The sequence below is a fragment of the Haliaeetus leucocephalus genome, unplaced genomic scaffold (genome assembly GCF_000737465.1).
Source record: "Haliaeetus leucocephalus isolate CR32 unplaced genomic scaffold, Haliaeetus_leucocephalus-4.0 Scaffold170, whole genome shotgun sequence".
Lineage (NCBI taxonomy): Eukaryota > Metazoa > Chordata > Aves > Accipitriformes > Accipitridae > Haliaeetus > Haliaeetus leucocephalus.
In genome coordinates this window covers 125,052-142,556 of record NW_010972606.1, presented here as the reverse complement: position 1 = coordinate 142,556, position 17,505 = coordinate 125,052, and the positions used below count along the sequence as shown (strand labels likewise).

Below are 17,505 nucleotides of genomic sequence, written 5' to 3'. Positions count from 1 at the left end.
GCAGCCATATGTCTCATAAGACATTTGTCAGGAATTGGAACAGGCTGCCCAGGGAAGTGGTTGAGTCACCATCCCTGGAGGTACTCAAAAAGCACATAGACAAGGCACTTTTTTACATGGTTTAGTGGGCATAGCTGATGGTTGGACTCAATGATCTTGAAGGTTTTTTCCAACCTAAACGATTCTATGATTCTATAAGGACTAAGGGTGGCATGAAAAGCCTTAGCTATTGCAAGTATCATTCAAGCATATTCACACCTTCCCTAACAAACAACTTATTTACAGGGGCAACATTCATTTACAAAATAAAACTTAATTAGCTAATGTTTCTGTAATGCCGATTTGAAGTAGTGTGACAAAAGCAAAGCAGTCTCTTCAAAGGTTACTTAAGTAGTAATTACCTCCTCATCTGCAAGGCCTTCCTCTTCCATAGCCACTTCTAGCTTCTTCTGCCTGCAAAGTGGAGAAACAGGAGATTGCTTTTTTTATTATTTATTAAAAACAAACATAATGCTACAGCAAGACAATGCCTTTACTTCACATATTCCAGACACGAAAGAATTTGCCTCAAATGGAAATTTGAAGACTTACTGCCCACTCCATCCATTTACTCATTTGTGACCAAAGCTGTTGAAAATGTATAAGCAAATTTAAGCACATATTTATGTATTTGCAGAATTAGGCATTAAAAGTCCAAACATATAATCATTCTAATGATTTATATTTCTTCATATAATCTTGTTGAAGTAAGGCTGTTTTTATAAATTAGGATTATGAATCAGAATAAACATGTCTTTTTCACCATTTCTATTTCAGCTCTACCTCCAATGCCTCAGCCAGCTCCAGCTTTCACTCCCACCCCAGCCTTGCTGACCTCTCTCTGGTCACACACCTGGTCCTACTCCCCTTACTCTTGGGCCAACTAACTCTACCCCCCGGATTCATCATCATCTCCTCCCAGTGTCCTGGCTGGACCAGGGCTCACGGTTCCAGGAGCTACTTCAGCTGGTGCCATGCCAGGCTGGGAGGGTCTGAGCAGGGAGTGAAGCCTGGGAGTACCCCAGAGATGGCAGGGGGTCAGCACTTGGCAATGTTGTCTATTGGACCACTCTTCTTCCACCTGCGGGATGCTTCTTTACGACTGTCAGGGTGCAACTTTCAGACAACTGGTTACCTGCTAGCAGCAGCCAAGAGTTTGAAGGCTGGGTGCCAGGCTGCTAGTATCTTTCTGCACTTTGGGAAATACAGCAGGATCCCCTAAATTAAAGGCCCTCAGTAGACAGTCTATTCTCCTAACTAGAAGCAACTCAATTACATGGGATAATGACTAAATATGAAGAGAGAAACCCTGCTGCTTGGCTGAAAACCCCTCAATTAAAAACATATTACCAGGGGAATGATAATTTCACATGCTGATGACAATTTGAAACACAAAATTCATTATAATCAAATGCTTGGTGCTTTGACACTTGATTCAAGTAGCACTTCACCACATCAGAGGCAGAATGGGCAATGACAAGAGAAGTTAAAGTGAAGATGACCAACACACAGAGTACCAGTCAACACCACCCAAGAAAAATTTAGAGGTGGGTATTACATTATCCCCCAAATTCTTCCTGCCCACCCAAGAGCCACCAACCCTATACTCTTTACTGCCCCTTATTTTCGCACCAGGCCACCCTCAGCTCTCTGCCTCCTTTCCTTTCCCCATCACCCTGTCAAACACCTTTCTTGTCAGTCCTATACACTCCCTTCTGCAGGGTTTATGAGTCTTGGCATAAGCTCCATGCTGCAGAGCATGAATAGACACCACGAACCACTGCCTGACAGAAAACCAAGTTACCACCCATCAACAGCTCTGCAGCATCTACCTCTGTAGAGTTTATTCCCTGTGGCACACGCAGAGGAATCGGAGGTCACCAATCCCACACGCAGAAGTAGAAACCTCACACATGCTGCAAAATAAGACCCTGCACAGAGTGGTTTCCGCAAAGTGGTAATAATCTGATGAGGAGGTAAATTGTATGAGAACATCGGAAGTGGAGGTCCTTGGTCACTCAGTGACTGCTTGGTGCAGTAGCAGGGGATGTTCACAGGTCTACCAGCACAGCCAGCAGCTGAAAGGTAGCCTGTGCCCTTCAGGGATTAGCTCCTTGCTACCAAGTACAGAGAGAAAAAATTCTGAGAACTGCCCCATGCATGGGGATCAAAATGCCCTTGAACAAACACTGCCAAAAGCCAACCAAGAATAGCTGAAGAGGGGCAAGAGGAAGCAGAGCCAGTACCTGGTTTCTCTCTCTTCATGCTGTATAATTAGGTTGCTGTAGAAGTTCTCCAGCGTAAGTTTGGCCACCGTCACTCTCTCCCGGGTGTGGTTACTCATGGGAAAGGATGTTGTAGTCCCTGCAGTCATTGCCATGGTAACATGTACTGAAACAGAGCATGTCAAATCATTACTTACTTGAAAAAAAATGATTAAAAAAAATATATATACACCTCTTTCCCACTCTCCATCTCCAAATTCTTAGACACTATAGAATTCACACGAAAGGCACTGTTCTTAAGATATTAGAAACTCCATTAAAAAACTGTATTATAAAACTATCCCAAGATAGCAGGAGGACTTACTACCCACTCTCTAAAAAAATAACAAGTTGGCAAAACAAAGGGTGAATCATAGCAAAGAACTATGCAGGCTACAGGCAGCTCACCCGGCAGCGCTTGTCCACAAATGAGGAAAATGTACCTCCGGTGGACTTGAGCCCAGCCTGGGGGAGGGAAGAGGTGGCAGAGCATGGAAAGGAAAAGGGGGAAGTGAGAGGAGGACCAGGCAGCTCCTGCAGCTGGACATGTCACAGCTCTATGAACATTTCAGACTCCAAAAACTCTAGGTGCTACCAAAAGGACAGGGTAAAATGAAAAGTAAGTGGACAAAACTCCTAACCCATCCAGAGGTGAAGCTATTTCAAGGAAAGAAGATAGCCATCAAATATCTTTGAATTTTAAAGCTGCTCAACCAAATTACATGTAGACAGTTGGGGAGATTTCTAGAAACCATCACATGAAAATTAAATAATGGAATTGCCATATTTCAAATGGAAAAGTTCTGTTGTGGTTTTTTTGTTTGGTTGGTTTTTTAAAGCAACAACCAACCACCAAGAATAGAAAACCCTTCCCCATCACAAGGCTATTAGGCAACCAGTCTTTCCGTTTGTTTCCTTTCCGACCACTACTGTGCCATGCCACCGATGAAGTGAGTGTTTTCTGTAGCAGCTGTTTGTTACAGAGCTCCCTGTATTTGGATTCTCAAATTTAGGGGGGAAATCTTCTTAGGCAGCTGTAAACACATTACCCATGTAGATAAAGTACTTATAGGTCAGAGCATGTGGTCACTGAGCACTTAAAAACCAGGAAGAAAGAGGAAAGAAGAAAGGCTGCTCTCTTCGATAGCTTTCATCTTGAACACAAAGAACTTGGATGTACTAGAGCAATGCTTTTAATGCTGGGAAAAGACATCTTAGGCCAGTCCTGAGTCCCTTGCAGCTGGTCTAGGGAAGACAGGGGAGATCAAAACAAACAAACAAACTAAAGCACAGTTTGTCCTAGGACTCATGCCCTACCTGGGAAGTGGGTTGAGACGCTTTAGGAGAGCCAATGAAGGGGAACCATGAACAGCAGCATCTCAGTCCCATGCTCAGTTGTTCGGGTTGTTTTGGGGTTGGTTTTGGAAAATTACGCAGAAGTACATACAATTCCTTCTGATTATTTACATGATCCTTCTATTTCACCAGGGGATTTTGAGGAAGACAAATCCCAAATTAGGCTTATGATCTTCAAGCGGATCCTAATACCTTTTAAGGTGAAGCGATTAAAAGCTTCATACAGAAGAATATTTGTACATCCACATCAGGACAGGAAGACTGCTTAACTCTGCTGTGGGTTTTTTGTTTTGGATTTGCCTGCTACCCTCTGTGAGGATGGCATTTTATCTTGTGGATTTTTAATTAGATTTGGTGCGACAATAAGATATTTGTTGCCAGAAACACAGCTGCTGTGTCACAAATAAAGGCGTTTCATAGCATTACGTAGATATTATTTTAGTTGTGTATTTTGGAGTGTGCGAGATGCCAGAGTTCTGAGAATAAAAATGTATCTCTCTATACATATACAAAGAGGTTTTAATAGCACTACAGCTGCTTTAAGATGATGTCAATATTTCTATTTTTTAATCAATCTTTTATCCTCTTCAATTTTCTACTATAGAAAGATGAGAGCTGTCAACTCTTAGTCTTTACTAACAATTAAGGGGTTTTATTCTTTACACAATTATGTACCCCATATTGGACACCTCTCCAAAAGCTGGGAGAAGCAAGTACTGCTCTCCCTATTAAGTCTATTGTATAATATTAAACTCTCTTTCTCCCTAGATGGTGGGAAAAGATAAATATAAAACAGGTATCCGAGAGCAAAACCTACAGCATGCTGACACACCCAAATCAAACAGAGCAACTGCTAACTACACACTGGCATCTGTGATTAAGTTATTTCAAGAAATGACCTAATAGAGTAAAAACCCGCCTTCTGATCGTTTCGGAGTGTCAGGATAGCGTAGCATTAACCCAGGCTTGAAATGGATTAACCTTTACTTAAGGTAGAATGAGCACACTCTAGCACTGGCAAGCAACAGGATATTTATCCTTTGCACATCTTGTATTCCTGGTAGCATAAAATAACACTGCAATTTTATTTCCTGTTAATCTGTTTTCCCCATGCTCCTATACTCACAGATGCAGACGTTACCAAAGAGCAAATCTAAGTCACTTGATTTTAAGCCTGTAAAAAGGAGATAACAATGCTAGCACTAGCACACCACGCTATAAATAGCGGGGCTGACCCTCACTGTGGTTCTACAGTAGGAAAATATAGACGAGAACCCAACCCATAAACTAGCAAGCTCAGAGAAAGCTATTTACCAGAGAAGAAACTTGTATCGACTTCTCCGTCATACCAAAGCATAAGCCCACCAAAGCAGAAGGGATACATCACCAGAAGCGTTTGCTTCCAGCATCCCACATACCCTGCGCACACGCCACCAGCCCTGCCTCCAGACCATGCTGTACCACAGCACAACATTTCCTTGAGACAGAATTTATTTTACATTTTCTCAGTTTGCAACTGGTGTTCCCAGGTGTCCTCAGTTGCCAACTGTCACCTTGGGAGAAAAAAAAACACAACTAACTCTGTAAAACTGAGAAGTACCCTAAACTCTCCAAACTCCCCAAAGCAGAAAAGAGCACAGACCTGGCAAGAGACACAAGGTACCCTGCAAAATACTACATCAACTCACAGCCGAGGAAACCTCTTCATCCTTTTCCTCCTGTCTCTCTGCTTCCACTAACAAACATTCAAACAAAGCACAAATCCACATCCCAAACAAAATATTCAGTTGGGAGTAACCAAATAAAGTCCTTAAGCATGACCTTTGTAAACAAATGATGCTGGAGGGGATGGGTGCAGGGAGGAAAAAGCTTCAAAATGGGGCCTTTTATTGACAGCACACTACTTCTACTGACCTCATCACATTAACGGGAATGTTTTGAAAAGGTGCCACCCATAGTTCTTGGAAATGCCCTCAAAAACCTACTAATTCACCCAAATTCATGCCATTTGCATAATGGAACCATTCTACTCCTGCTGCATCACCAGCCTTGCATTAGGCTCCCTGGACCATGAAGAAGGTCTTATTAACCAACCAGCCACATTTGGCCAAAACTCCTCTGGCTGAGAAGGACTGAAGACCATTCTTTCCACAAGGGCCTGTTACTTTGGAAAAAGTGATACACTACCGGCTGCGAATGAGAGAGACATCAAACCTATCTAATCAACAGCAGACAGTGAGCAGCGCGCAGCCCACAGGACAACGTCTTGGAGCTGCCAGAAGCAGAGACACCGTATGTGCTGCTTGGCCCAGAAATCGAACCTGTGCCTCCTGGACAGATGGCTGAACTCACAGAGTGAACATTTCTCCTGGTGCCTGCTCTGCCCTGGGTGCAGGGGAGAGAGGGATGAGGAGCTACAGATGTGGGGTGACCAGGGAACACCTGCCAAGGGAGGAGCTGAAGGATGTGTCTGAAGGACAAGGGAGAGCAGGGTACAGCAGCAGAAAGAGGACAACAGGCCCAATGCTAGCAAGCTGGAGTCTTCAAGAGTCTCCTTTGAGCAAGTCTCTCCTGACCAACCATCTCCTTTCTGGTAGAAAAATACTGCCTGGTCCAAGCATATGTTTGATCTTTTTATTCTCAGATCTTTCCTGATGGGAAGCAGAGAAAGGTCAAGCAGTGTCTACTACAACTTCAGCCTGTGCTCCCATCTACCATGACAGCTCTAAGTCAAACCCTCAACTGATTTTCCTGAAAGCATTTCCACCATTGAAAACCCCACACCCAGCTTCTGCTACACAACTGGTAACTCAAAACTCATGTCCTCTCTGGGGCACTTCTTGGCAGCTCCCACAGTCCATCATTAATGTTTTCATATTAGGCTATTGGATTAAGACTCCAGTTAATGAGAGCAAAATCACTGAGGCATACAATTCCACCTGCTAGAACAATACAGAAGAGGAGAGATGGAAGAAATCAAGGCACATGGAGAACTGTCCTCCCCTGAGAAACACACTTGGCACTTTGTGGGATCACTTTCTAATGAGGAAGGGATAAGAACACAAAATCCAAGCCTCTCGCACATCATCTACAGCCTTCACAGCCCCAGCTTGGGACATCCAGGATGTGTAAAGGCAAGGGAAAGCACAGAGCTGTCACTTGGCAGGAAGGAAGGATGGAAGTTTTGACACCCTTGGTAATTTTAGAGCCTATTTCTATGTATCCAGGTACCTCTAGACTTTAAAGAGAAAAGAATAATGACAGATGAAACAGGATCCCGACACAGATGTGCTATGAGATCTCAAGAAGTTAGTTTTATTACCCCATGGCATACTTTCCAGCCCATAAAATGGAGAAACAGGACAGGGATGTGGAGTAGAAAGCATAATCATAACACTTCATGTCACCAAACATTTGAACTGTAGTGATGATTTTCCTATTGAAGTATTTCAATCAACAAGAAAAAAAAAAAACACCAAAAAACAAAAACCCACAACAAAACACCAAAACCCAGCACCTCCCACAAAGCAGATTAAGTTCGTTTCAGATCCTTCTAACATATTCTTCCAAGCTTTCACATTTAGTTTTTTAACAATTTCTCACTTCAGTGATAATATGTGAGTATGCTACAAGCAGTGAAAGCTGAAAACAATCTTTCCAGCTATCTTCCTTATTAGAAAGTTTCACATTTCTCAGGATACTACAGTAACTTATTTGATCAATCCTTGCTTTCTCTTACACAGATTGCCAGCAAAAGAGCAAGTCTGTGCCAGTTAGACAGTGGTGGGTATCACAACAGGGCTTCACCTCCATAAGAACAGGTCTGAAGGTGCCAGTCTCTTTACAGGCAAGTCTCCTGCACAACTGTGTTACATCATATAGCTTGTTCTTACTATCAAGTAAGGCTGGATCTATACTACCAAATTAACCTGGAACTAAGTCACACAATGGAAATATCATTCTTATTTTTGAAACCACATGTGTAGTATAATTACACAGCAGCCCTAGAATAAATTTACTCTGGACTCATTACTTAGTGCATATTTAAGTTAGGGAGCAAACACCACATACAATTCTCTTGGAGAGAAAAGCACATTTTTTTCCACGTGACAGAACAATGCTACTTACATCATGCTGCTGGGTCTCTGATTCAGATTTAAAATTTAAAGCTATATACATGTTCATCAGGACAGGGAACACCAATCCTTCCTTCCAGAACAGCTATGTCACTTCACAGAAAGGCCAACAATAATTTTCATTTATACACCCAAGCACACCCCTAAAGCCCAGCAATTAGGAAAGCAGTTTACTATTGCAGTTAAAAGGGTAAAACTGCAAAGTTCATAAAATTTCCATATACGTTCCAAGGGATTTGGCTCTTGAATGAAAGCCTCCAGGTAAGGCAGGTACTGAAACATATTTCTGCCTTTCAAAGTTCCTATTTTCTCAGCATGACACATTTTGTCATTCAGCTTGCTCCTGACATGAAGTATACAAATGGCATTTTTCAAGAATTTGAAGGTGAAAGAGAAAGGAGAGCTAGGCTTTCGGTGTCAGACCTGTTCCAAAGTAAACGCATACAGCTCAATAAAGTGAGTACCTTCAGAAACGCCAGCTATCACCACTGTGCATAGTGCTGGAGCTCTTCTGGGTGAGAAGCTAGAGCAGACTTAGTAACGCTGCTTGGCTCCTTACAGACAACACAGCAAAGCAACTCACAAAACTGGGCTCCAAAAACCACTGCTGACAAGGATTATATTTAAAAAAAACTAGGAAAGCACATGGATAGAGCAAGGCTTCAAGTATGAGCGCCAGCCCCGCTGTCTCCAAATTGTTTGGATTCTCTTAAAGACAGACAGGAGGGGGGGAGGGAGGGAGGGAGAGAGAGAGATGGAAAAAAAAAAAGAACAACATGGTACACAAATAACAGCATGATTCACACTAAAAGGCAGTGGGCAGGGACAGATAAATGAAATAAGCAACCAAAGGCTCTGCAGGACAGGTGGTGTGACATACCAGCAAGAGTGAGGGGAGGAGCAGCAGCTGGAGCAGCAGCCACCGAGGCACCCTGAGCAACTTCTGACACACACAACTGTACATGGTATGAGCTGATGAAACAGAAGGAGAAAGTGATCATACTGTGGTATCAGCCTGGAGGGAAAATGACTTTCTGCACTACAGTTTCTGCTAGCACAAATTCAGCAACTGTGCTGTGCGTATTTTCACCATCCAATTGCTTATACTGAACCTCCTCCTGAAGAGGTTCCCTGCCTTCTTTTTCTATAACCCACTTTAAATCCACTTCCAAAGCTTTCAAGAAACCTCCAGAAACAAACAAAACACTACAGGATCCTGAAGTCTCCAAGCAGCAAGCAAACAAGAAGACATCGCTACTCCAATCTACGTCAATTATGGGCCAGTATTTTTCAACTCTTGGAGCCTGATCTTAATACTTGTGTTATTACCAAATACAGCTTTCCATGTTCAGAATGGAGCCTTGTCCCAAGTTCACTTATGCCAATAAAAAAACCCCTCCAACTCAATAGGTTTTGACCTAATAGTCCTATTCTGGCATCTGGATGATGCTAGCTGTGCTACTGCTGTTACTGAAGTTCATAGTTACCAGATCAGCATGTTTGCCAAGCACTGCTCTGCGGTATGTTTGGGGGGGGAGTTCCTATATAATTCATGTTTTCAGTAGTATCACCATTCACAAGCCCCTATTTTATTTAATATGCTACCTGAAGGAAGCAACATTCCCTGCCAAATAAAACAAATCAGATACTTCAGATGCAGATGATTCTTCGACGTTATTGCCGAGACCACATCTTTCTGACACCCTCCAGTTTAGACAAGTCCCCATCTGAGAAGGGAAAATGAAATAACAAGACTGCAACAAGACATCACTGACACTTCATTTACCTCATTTATATACTTCATTTCCTTTAGCTTGTTATTCATTCCCCAATGTGCATTACGTTCTGGTAAGTTTTGCTACTTTAAAGTTACAGAATGAATTACATTTGTTCTATTTAAAGTAGCACTAAGAAACCAAATAAAATTAGCCATGTTGGAACAGGCTTTGCTATTTAAAAGCAAAAGATGTGCAAATGTTTTAGCCATTTTAAGTCATTCTTGCTTTCCCCATGAAGAATCTGGTTAAGTTGTCCATTATAGTCACAGCTAAAAGCAGAGTGTGCTCCATGACTCACCCAGCCCCAGCTCATAAACCAAAGAGTGGACACTCCCAGTGCCTGACCCCCACGACCATGAGAAAACCTTGAGGAGACATTCAGACACACAGGACTTGGGGATGGAAATGCTGCACGGGTCCTACAGCCTCAGCGGCTGCTGCGCTTCTGGGACCGACAGCACCAAGGAAACCCAGGGGACTGCGAGGCCCAGAGAGCAACTCAGGGTGTCAGTAGCTGGCTCCAACATGCCCCCTAAACCCCAGAAGAGCTTTTCACCCAATGCATCCAAGTAGGAGATGCTTTCAAAACAAAGGAACTTAGTTTCCTATCTTGGGGTAGACTCCTAAATGTACAAATACCCCAAAATGTCAAGGAGACTCTCTCAGTAGACTAGGCAAAAAAAACCTCCAAAAAACAACAACAAAACCTCCAGCAAAGGCCACGGCTGTATGCACACTGTAAGTTGGCACTAGCCAGTACTGTTTCTGAAAGAAGCCGTCCCACTTTCCATCAAACCATCTGCTTGTTTCTTTCCTGCTGCCACTCGATGCTTTGTGCCAGCACGAGAAGCTGCGTAACCCAGATTGAGGAACCACACTGGGCTGAAACGTTTTCTTTTAAAATAGCTTTGGTGAGGCTGGTTTCACCTGCGCTGATTGAAATGGGCCACCCTTCCCCAGGCTGAGTCTGTTCATTCCTTCCCATGGAGTTTGTCCAAAAGCCAGAAGTAAGTGACAGGGCCTTGTCTTTTAATTTGTCCACAAACTAATCACACAAATCATTCCAACACACCCACAGTAATGATAAGGAAATATTTCCTAATATGGAATAAAAACTGAATATTGGAGTTGTGCTGCACTTCAGGATTTCCTGCTATTCAATGAAGCCAAGCAGCAGAGGTCTCCCATGAACAGCGGCCATGATTCAGTTCTCTGCTGCTTTCAACTAGCAGCAAGCACGGCTGACGAACACAAATTCATTTCCCTGATGGGAAAAGATACCAGCTGGGTGAAACTACGTATGTATACACAAAAATATGTATGTATATGCATGTATATATATAGATGAACTATGTATATTTACACCTATATAAAATATATGCACTTTGTTTTCTTCCTTTTAATCTTTTGCCCACTTCGAGTACCAAAGAAACTTTTGATCCAAACATCGTAACCTTTGCTTTCATTAACAATGGGAGACTGGTCACCTGTAGTTTAGAAACACAAATCGACTAATAAGGTCACTTCCATCTCGGCTCCACTTGCCTCAACCTTTGGCGATAAAATTACATTCTTTATGCTCTACTATCAATAGCTCTGTCCCAAAGTTAAGAGTACATTTTGAGACATCCTGTACTTAGAACACTCACTCAGCACTGAATGACTTGCAATGACATACCGAAATCTTCATGAGCTCAGTCCTTTCAAATAACTCATTTTATTTTCTTTACAGAGGGCTTTTTTAGACAATCGAATCATTTGGGTTTTAGCAGCACCCACTCAAATTGCTTTACTGTCCACATGTGTGTGGCTGCAAGGTAGGACTCCCCCATCCATCCCATTAACCTCATGTAGAGAGTGAGGAGAAAATAGGAACAGGAAGGGAATAGAGGTGCTGGTGTATCCACACACTGCTGTCTTCCAAGGAGTGCTCCAAATCAGAGGTCAGCTCAGGACAACACTCTGGGTGACTAAACAAAGCACAAGACACAATGAGGGAACTAGACTTACAGTCCCATGCAGCCACCCCTCTCTTCCAGGGTTTACTGCGGCATCTGAATTGATGCATTTTAATTTATTGGTGACAAGAGAAATCAGTAGTTTGCTGAAAAGCTAACAATGCTGTGCAGTGAAATGGCATCTCATAGCTTGTTTTAGCTTACTTGTATCTTTCCTTTCTCCTGGCTCTCCCCAAGTTTCGTAGTGCTGCAAATCTTTGCCCTTAGAAATGTCTAAAAAATGGGAGGCTCTTCTATCTACCAAAGTAATTGCATTCCTGTGCGCTTAAGCATTCTCTCAGCTTTTAGCAGGTACTTGCATCCAGCCATATTCAAGAAAACATCGTTTTAAAGATCTGCTAAATTAACTGGCATAAAAAAGCCCATGCTAAATATTTTGCTGCAATGTTTTGGATCATGAAATAATTACGAGCAGAGCAAGGTCAACAACCAAAAATCTGCTTCCCTCCTCAATTATTGGTTTTCTGGATAAAATTATACTCAGGTCTAATGAAAGATATGTCCTACTCCAAAACATGTACAACTGCCTAAAAGTAAAATTCAGTTACAGTAGATTTCTCTACATCTAGCTCTTTCATGGCCAGGATACATAACTTAGGACAGAAGTAAAGAATAAGAGGAGGAGCTTCTAATGTGGTGCCTGCATAAAGTTTCCTTGAAATTGTAATACATTTTCAGCTTTGATCCAAGAAACTCTACTCTCAAATTTCAGGGATGCTGTAAAGCCTTTCTATTTTCTAAGGAGCCTAGGGAAGCAGAAGCAGAGGGCGGCTTCACCTTTGGAAACTAGAAGGGACTTCTGCATCGGAGAATGCTGGAGGAGAAGAGAGCACTAAGTTTGTTTTTCTTTTTACTGATGTATGTTTGAATCCCTGACTCTTGCTAGGCTCTTTTTAGATCACATCAATCAAATTAAGTATAGTAATCACACATGATGAGTCTGTGCCAGCAAAGGAGCTGACCCCTAAATGAGATGCAGAACATCAATGACTGGCTATGGCCTGTGCAATGCCTCTAGTCAGGGTTAAAGAGCACAACAGATCCCTCTGGCCTTAAAAAACTGCAAATGCAGGTAGTGCATCTTGTTAGTATATGCAATACTAAAGAACAGATGTTTGCCCATTCAAATCCCACTACAACAGTTCATTTCTTTAACTATGATTTTTGGAGGAGAAGACAGCTGTTGGCACATAAAGCAGACTACCTTGATGAGGCCCAGGATACACGGAGATGAAAAGATGTGTGTGGTCTCTTGATGTAAGAGAGTAATACGTGGTACCACCTTCCTAGTGCCTGAAGCTAGGAAGCAGATTTGGAACAGTGGGGATGGAGCTGTGCCATACTCTTACCACCAAACCATCAGGAGCTCTGGCCATCAGTACCAAAGGTGGAGAAAGAAATATTATTTCATGAAGGAGCCATAACGGCAACATCTGATCCCTACAGTGATAACAAGGACAACTGAAAAGAGAAAACATTATCATTTTGCCTTATTATCAGACTGTTTTAGGGGAGAACAGTCAATACAACTGTGTTTTTGCATTTCAACATTTATATCTCTTTGAGAACATACATATCACTGTATCAATCTATATATCACTTTGAGAACAAAAATACACTGCAAGTAGGTAGCTGGGGCTTATCCTTCTGAGATTTAGAGGTTTAGTTATAGAGAAAAACAGCTCTTTCAGCAGCACACTCACAGAACCTTGCCTTCATGAAATCTGAGAGTCTTCTGCAGCCTACTGCTTAACGTCCCAACTGCTCCTCTCCTCTAGGGCTGAAGAGCAACCAGGAGTACTTTGTTACAGCTATGTGTATACACACATGATCCCTCCTACGCATCACATATCTGCCTTTCTAGGAAGATAAGAGAAAGGCAAAAAAGAAAAAGAAAATAGAAGATTTGCACCTAGGTGAAAGATGATGAGGTTTGTGATGGACACTAGTTGCCTGTGGAAGGTCACTCTCCAGTCTTGGCCTGGGAAAACTCACTCAGAATGGGTGGTGTTTTCCTTTAAATTAATCTCAGAGATTTGATTCTATTATCTGGTTTCCTAGTTAAAGGACGAGAGAGGCAAAAGCAGGGTGTGGGTAAAAGCTCTGGCTACATCCAGCTGCAAAAGAAAGTGAGAGGGAAAAGGAACAGAGGATATCTGCTTAAGTTTCTGTAACATACTAAGCTGTATGTAGCTGCTATGCTACAATTAAACATGCAAGAATGGGCAAATTTCCAGATTAAAAAAAAAGAAAATCTTAAAGAGCCCAGCTTCATATGCTTTCAAGATGAAATTGATTGTGGCAAGAAGAGAACAAGACAACAACTTGTTTAGGAGCAAACCTTTCCCACCAAGAAAGCTTTCAAAACAGTCTTGCAGCATGTCCTGTGGGCTAAGCATGCTCTTGACTGAGAAAAGGAGCAAGACTCATCAGTAAGAAGGACTCTTCATGGAACACAGGTCACCTCATACAAAGGTATAGGCTTTACAGGAAAGTAGAAGGAAAAGCAACACTTGTGTTCCCCCAGAACGGCTCTCACTGTTCCTTTTCAAGCTGTAAGTGTCTATTGCCCTGTAAGGTGACCAAGTGTCATTGTGCCTCCATTTCTTTATCTGTCAAGCAGAGACAAAGACAAGTGGAGTTACCTGCAGGAAATTCCATTTCAGTGCAAACAATGTATAAAGATGGAGCCTGGTGAAGTGGCAAATAAAGAAGTCTTTCAGGCAGCAATCTGAATTGCTTGACAAGTTGGATACAACCAGCTATTTCCCATAAATAGTAACTAGAGAAAAACCCAAATAAGCCGTAGGAAGAATGAGATCATTTCCACTTTTGAAATATTATTTAACATTAACATTTCCTTATGGGGATGGGCCCCATGCACAAGGCCCTTACACAGAAAGGATAGATATTGCTGCCAAGTTCTGTTTCAAGGAATGTCAATGCAGGTCTATGAATTGCTTCTGAGAGAGAGGAGCCCCTCCCTCTCACTTTGCTGATTCCTCCAGTCCTGGTCACGGACTCCTACAGTTTTCCCAATAATGCAGCCACAGCCACAGGCGAGTTAGGTGAACTCAGCAGCCTGACAAAACTAAGCTACCAACCACCCCCATGCTCCTGTAAAAAGGAGACCATTCCTCCATAAAATCAGCAAGTTGGTTTGTCCCACCCTCCAACTACATAAATGTTGAATTCAGTGAAAGAGGAGTAATGAAACATGGATAGGCACAGAGGACAAGGGGGAGAAAAGCACTGTCCCTTTTGCAGGCACCCAAATTTGAACTACATCCAAGCAGGGTTTGGATACACTTGTGGCGATAGGAGGATGGGACTGTCCCTTTTCACAGTGGCCAATTATATCAGATTGGGTACAACATAAACCCCAGAGTGTAACAATGACAACTGTTAAACAAACATTAACTCTTACCAATGAGTCACGTTCTTCTTGCACCAACTTTTGCTGGCTTCGTTTGGAAATGGGCTGATGAAGAGGATAGCTTTGCAAAGCTTTCAAAAGACAGGCTGTAACTACTTTCTCACATCCCTCTTTACTTCAGGCTGAAACAATGCAGAACACAATTCATTTGATTTTGATGAAAATGGTTATGGTGAGGCTAATCATGATGAACAGCTGAACATCTATCCCCTCAATAGTGTATCACATGCTGCACTCTTCATGAATAACTCTGGCTGTATTTACAAAGACCAGGAAGGGTTTGTACTATGTGCTGCTGCTTCTTGCTTCAGAAGCCATACCGAGCACTCCTCCTGGAGCGCTGCTTGGTTCCTGTATGTTGAATAAAGCTTGACATGGACAAGCAAGCTCAAACAGCAACGCTGACATGGAGCAGAAGTCCACACTATGCAGTAGACACAGACATAATTTGTACTTGAATTTGAATAGTTTTATGCTCACCCAAAGAATGCTGAGAGCAAAGACTTAGAGCAAAGCCTAGTACCTGATCTACAGCAACACACCAGGAACATCCACCTTAAGGCCTACTCTAATTTCTTACTCATTCCTTAATGCATCTCCTCTCATTCTACTCAACAGCTCTACCAGAAGAGTTAGCAGTGAAAGTATCCCTAACACAACCTCTAATGGTGACTTGTGGACAAATCATCCTGCAAAGTACAACCTGGTATTTGCCAGTGATGCAAGCACTGAAATCATGAATATTTTGAGCTTTCTTTTTCTAATTGCAGATGATGTATGTACAGAGGAAGGATGCTCTTGTGGCTACAACACAGGAAACTGCATTAAGTAACAGATGATCTGGATTCTATTTTATTTCCCATGTGCGAAAACAAACCCTACAGAAAAAAGAAAGAAAAGAAAAATGTACTTAGGGTGTGCCTCAGTTACCCTACATGAAAACAAACAGATCATTCCTGTAGCTAGCAGGTCATGTCAGGAGGCTTAATAAGTTCATATGCACAAAGAACCTGGGCTCTTAAGAGTAAAGATGCTAAAGAAGAATTAAAAAATTATTAACTCATTCTGAAAATTGATTATTTAACCTAGCCCCCAAACTTAGGAGACATGTGGCCCCTTCTTTGTCATTTCACTTCTCTGAGCTGAGCTGCCCATTCAATCAGACTGGACAACAAGTTAACTCCTATAATCGACTGCAGAAGAGGCATTGATCTGTCTACTGTGGATTTAGAAGGGTATGTGGCAAGATAAGCAACTGAGATGTCTTTCACTGTTCCAAGGACAGGGTTAAAGTCTCATTCTGATTTCAGAAATGGGAGGAAAATATATAGGAAAAGGCAATAGAAAGGACAATTAAATATTAATATACTGCAAGTGGCCAAGTTTGGTGATAACATTTCCAAGTTGAGCTACAGCTCAGCCTTGACTAAATGTTGCTATTGTGAATCCAGATGAAAGCATTCATTTGAATGTCTCCCCAGTCAATGTTTACACATTCAGTTGCTCATATGCAAATAACATTAATGAGCTGTCTTTTAAAGTACTGATAAATAGACAACATTTGGAAAGTTTTACCAGTTTCCTGGTAAAGCCGCACATAATATCAGGAATGTAGTTTGTCACATTGATATAACACAGGCTAAGACAGAATACTTCTCAATTTCACAAATCACTAGGAAGCAGCTGCTCTGCTATATTTTCTTCACTTCTGAAAATATAAAGAGCACTACAAAAATAAAGAGAAAGGAGCCTAATAACGTAGTATTAGTACAGAATCAAAAACATTTATATCTACGATTCCTCAGACAATTAATTATTGCTTCAATTAAGTCTTAAAATACATTTCAACTTGCACTCATTTACAAAAAGAAAACCAAGGAAAATCCCTTATTTTAGAAGTCAGAAAAGGTCTCTGCAAAAACTAGCACTTTTTATTGCACAGATCATGCCCCAATTGATACTGAGCCCTACCTCCCTAGCCTAGATGCATAATAAAAATTTCATTGCTCTCCCCAGATCTAAGATGATAATGAACAGGGATGGAAGCAAGATCTGGAAGCTAGTCTATGTTGGTTTGTTGTTGGGTTTTTTTTGCATCCCCTTGATTAAAACCTTGCAAAATAAATCAGTAATAAAATAAATTATGGAAACTTCAGCAAATCCTGAAAGCACAGGGAAGCTGCTTTGCTGGCAGCCTCTGGAAGGGAAGGTGTGCCCTCCTCAGTCCCAGCATGCCCAAAGCTGCAAAGGTCTCTTGGTGTTGTTACCAAGCCTCAAGCTGCTTTCCTCTCCTTTGGGTTATTCCTCATGTTAATAATGCCAGAAAGCATTCTCCAATGAAGTGGAGCTGCAAGCTTTATTCTGCTTCCCTATGTGACGTACCTTCTTCAAAGCTTTCAAGCAAATTATGTTTTGCCCTTTTAAAAGTATTTTCTACCCAGATCTTGAGGTACTTTGCAAAACTGAAACATAAAACAC

The 17,505-nt window shown here is 41.9% G+C and overlaps 1 protein-coding gene across 7 annotated transcripts in view; it reads right to left on the bottom strand.

The window, feature by feature from the left end:
* STK38L (serine/threonine kinase 38 like) overlaps positions 1-17,505 on the bottom strand; it is a 48,687-nt gene that overhangs the window by 17,122 nt on the left and 14,060 nt on the right. For 3 of the 7 annotated variants that reach the window (XM_010563562.1, XM_010563560.1, XM_010563559.1), the window contains 2 exons: positions 2,286-2,430; positions 402-453 (listed from right to left, as the gene is read on the bottom strand). In XM_010563562.1, the coding sequence (XP_010561864.1) occupies positions 402-453; positions 2,286-2,419 (186 nt within the window). In that variant the 5' untranslated portion in view covers positions 2,420-2,430. Of the gene's footprint in view, positions 1-401; positions 454-2,285; positions 2,431-13,932; positions 14,006-14,079; positions 14,204-15,018; positions 15,150-15,730; positions 15,755-17,505 lie in introns of those variants that run through there. The other 4 variants (XM_010563557.1, XM_010563564.1, XM_010563561.1 and 1 more) reach the window with 3 other exon arrangements.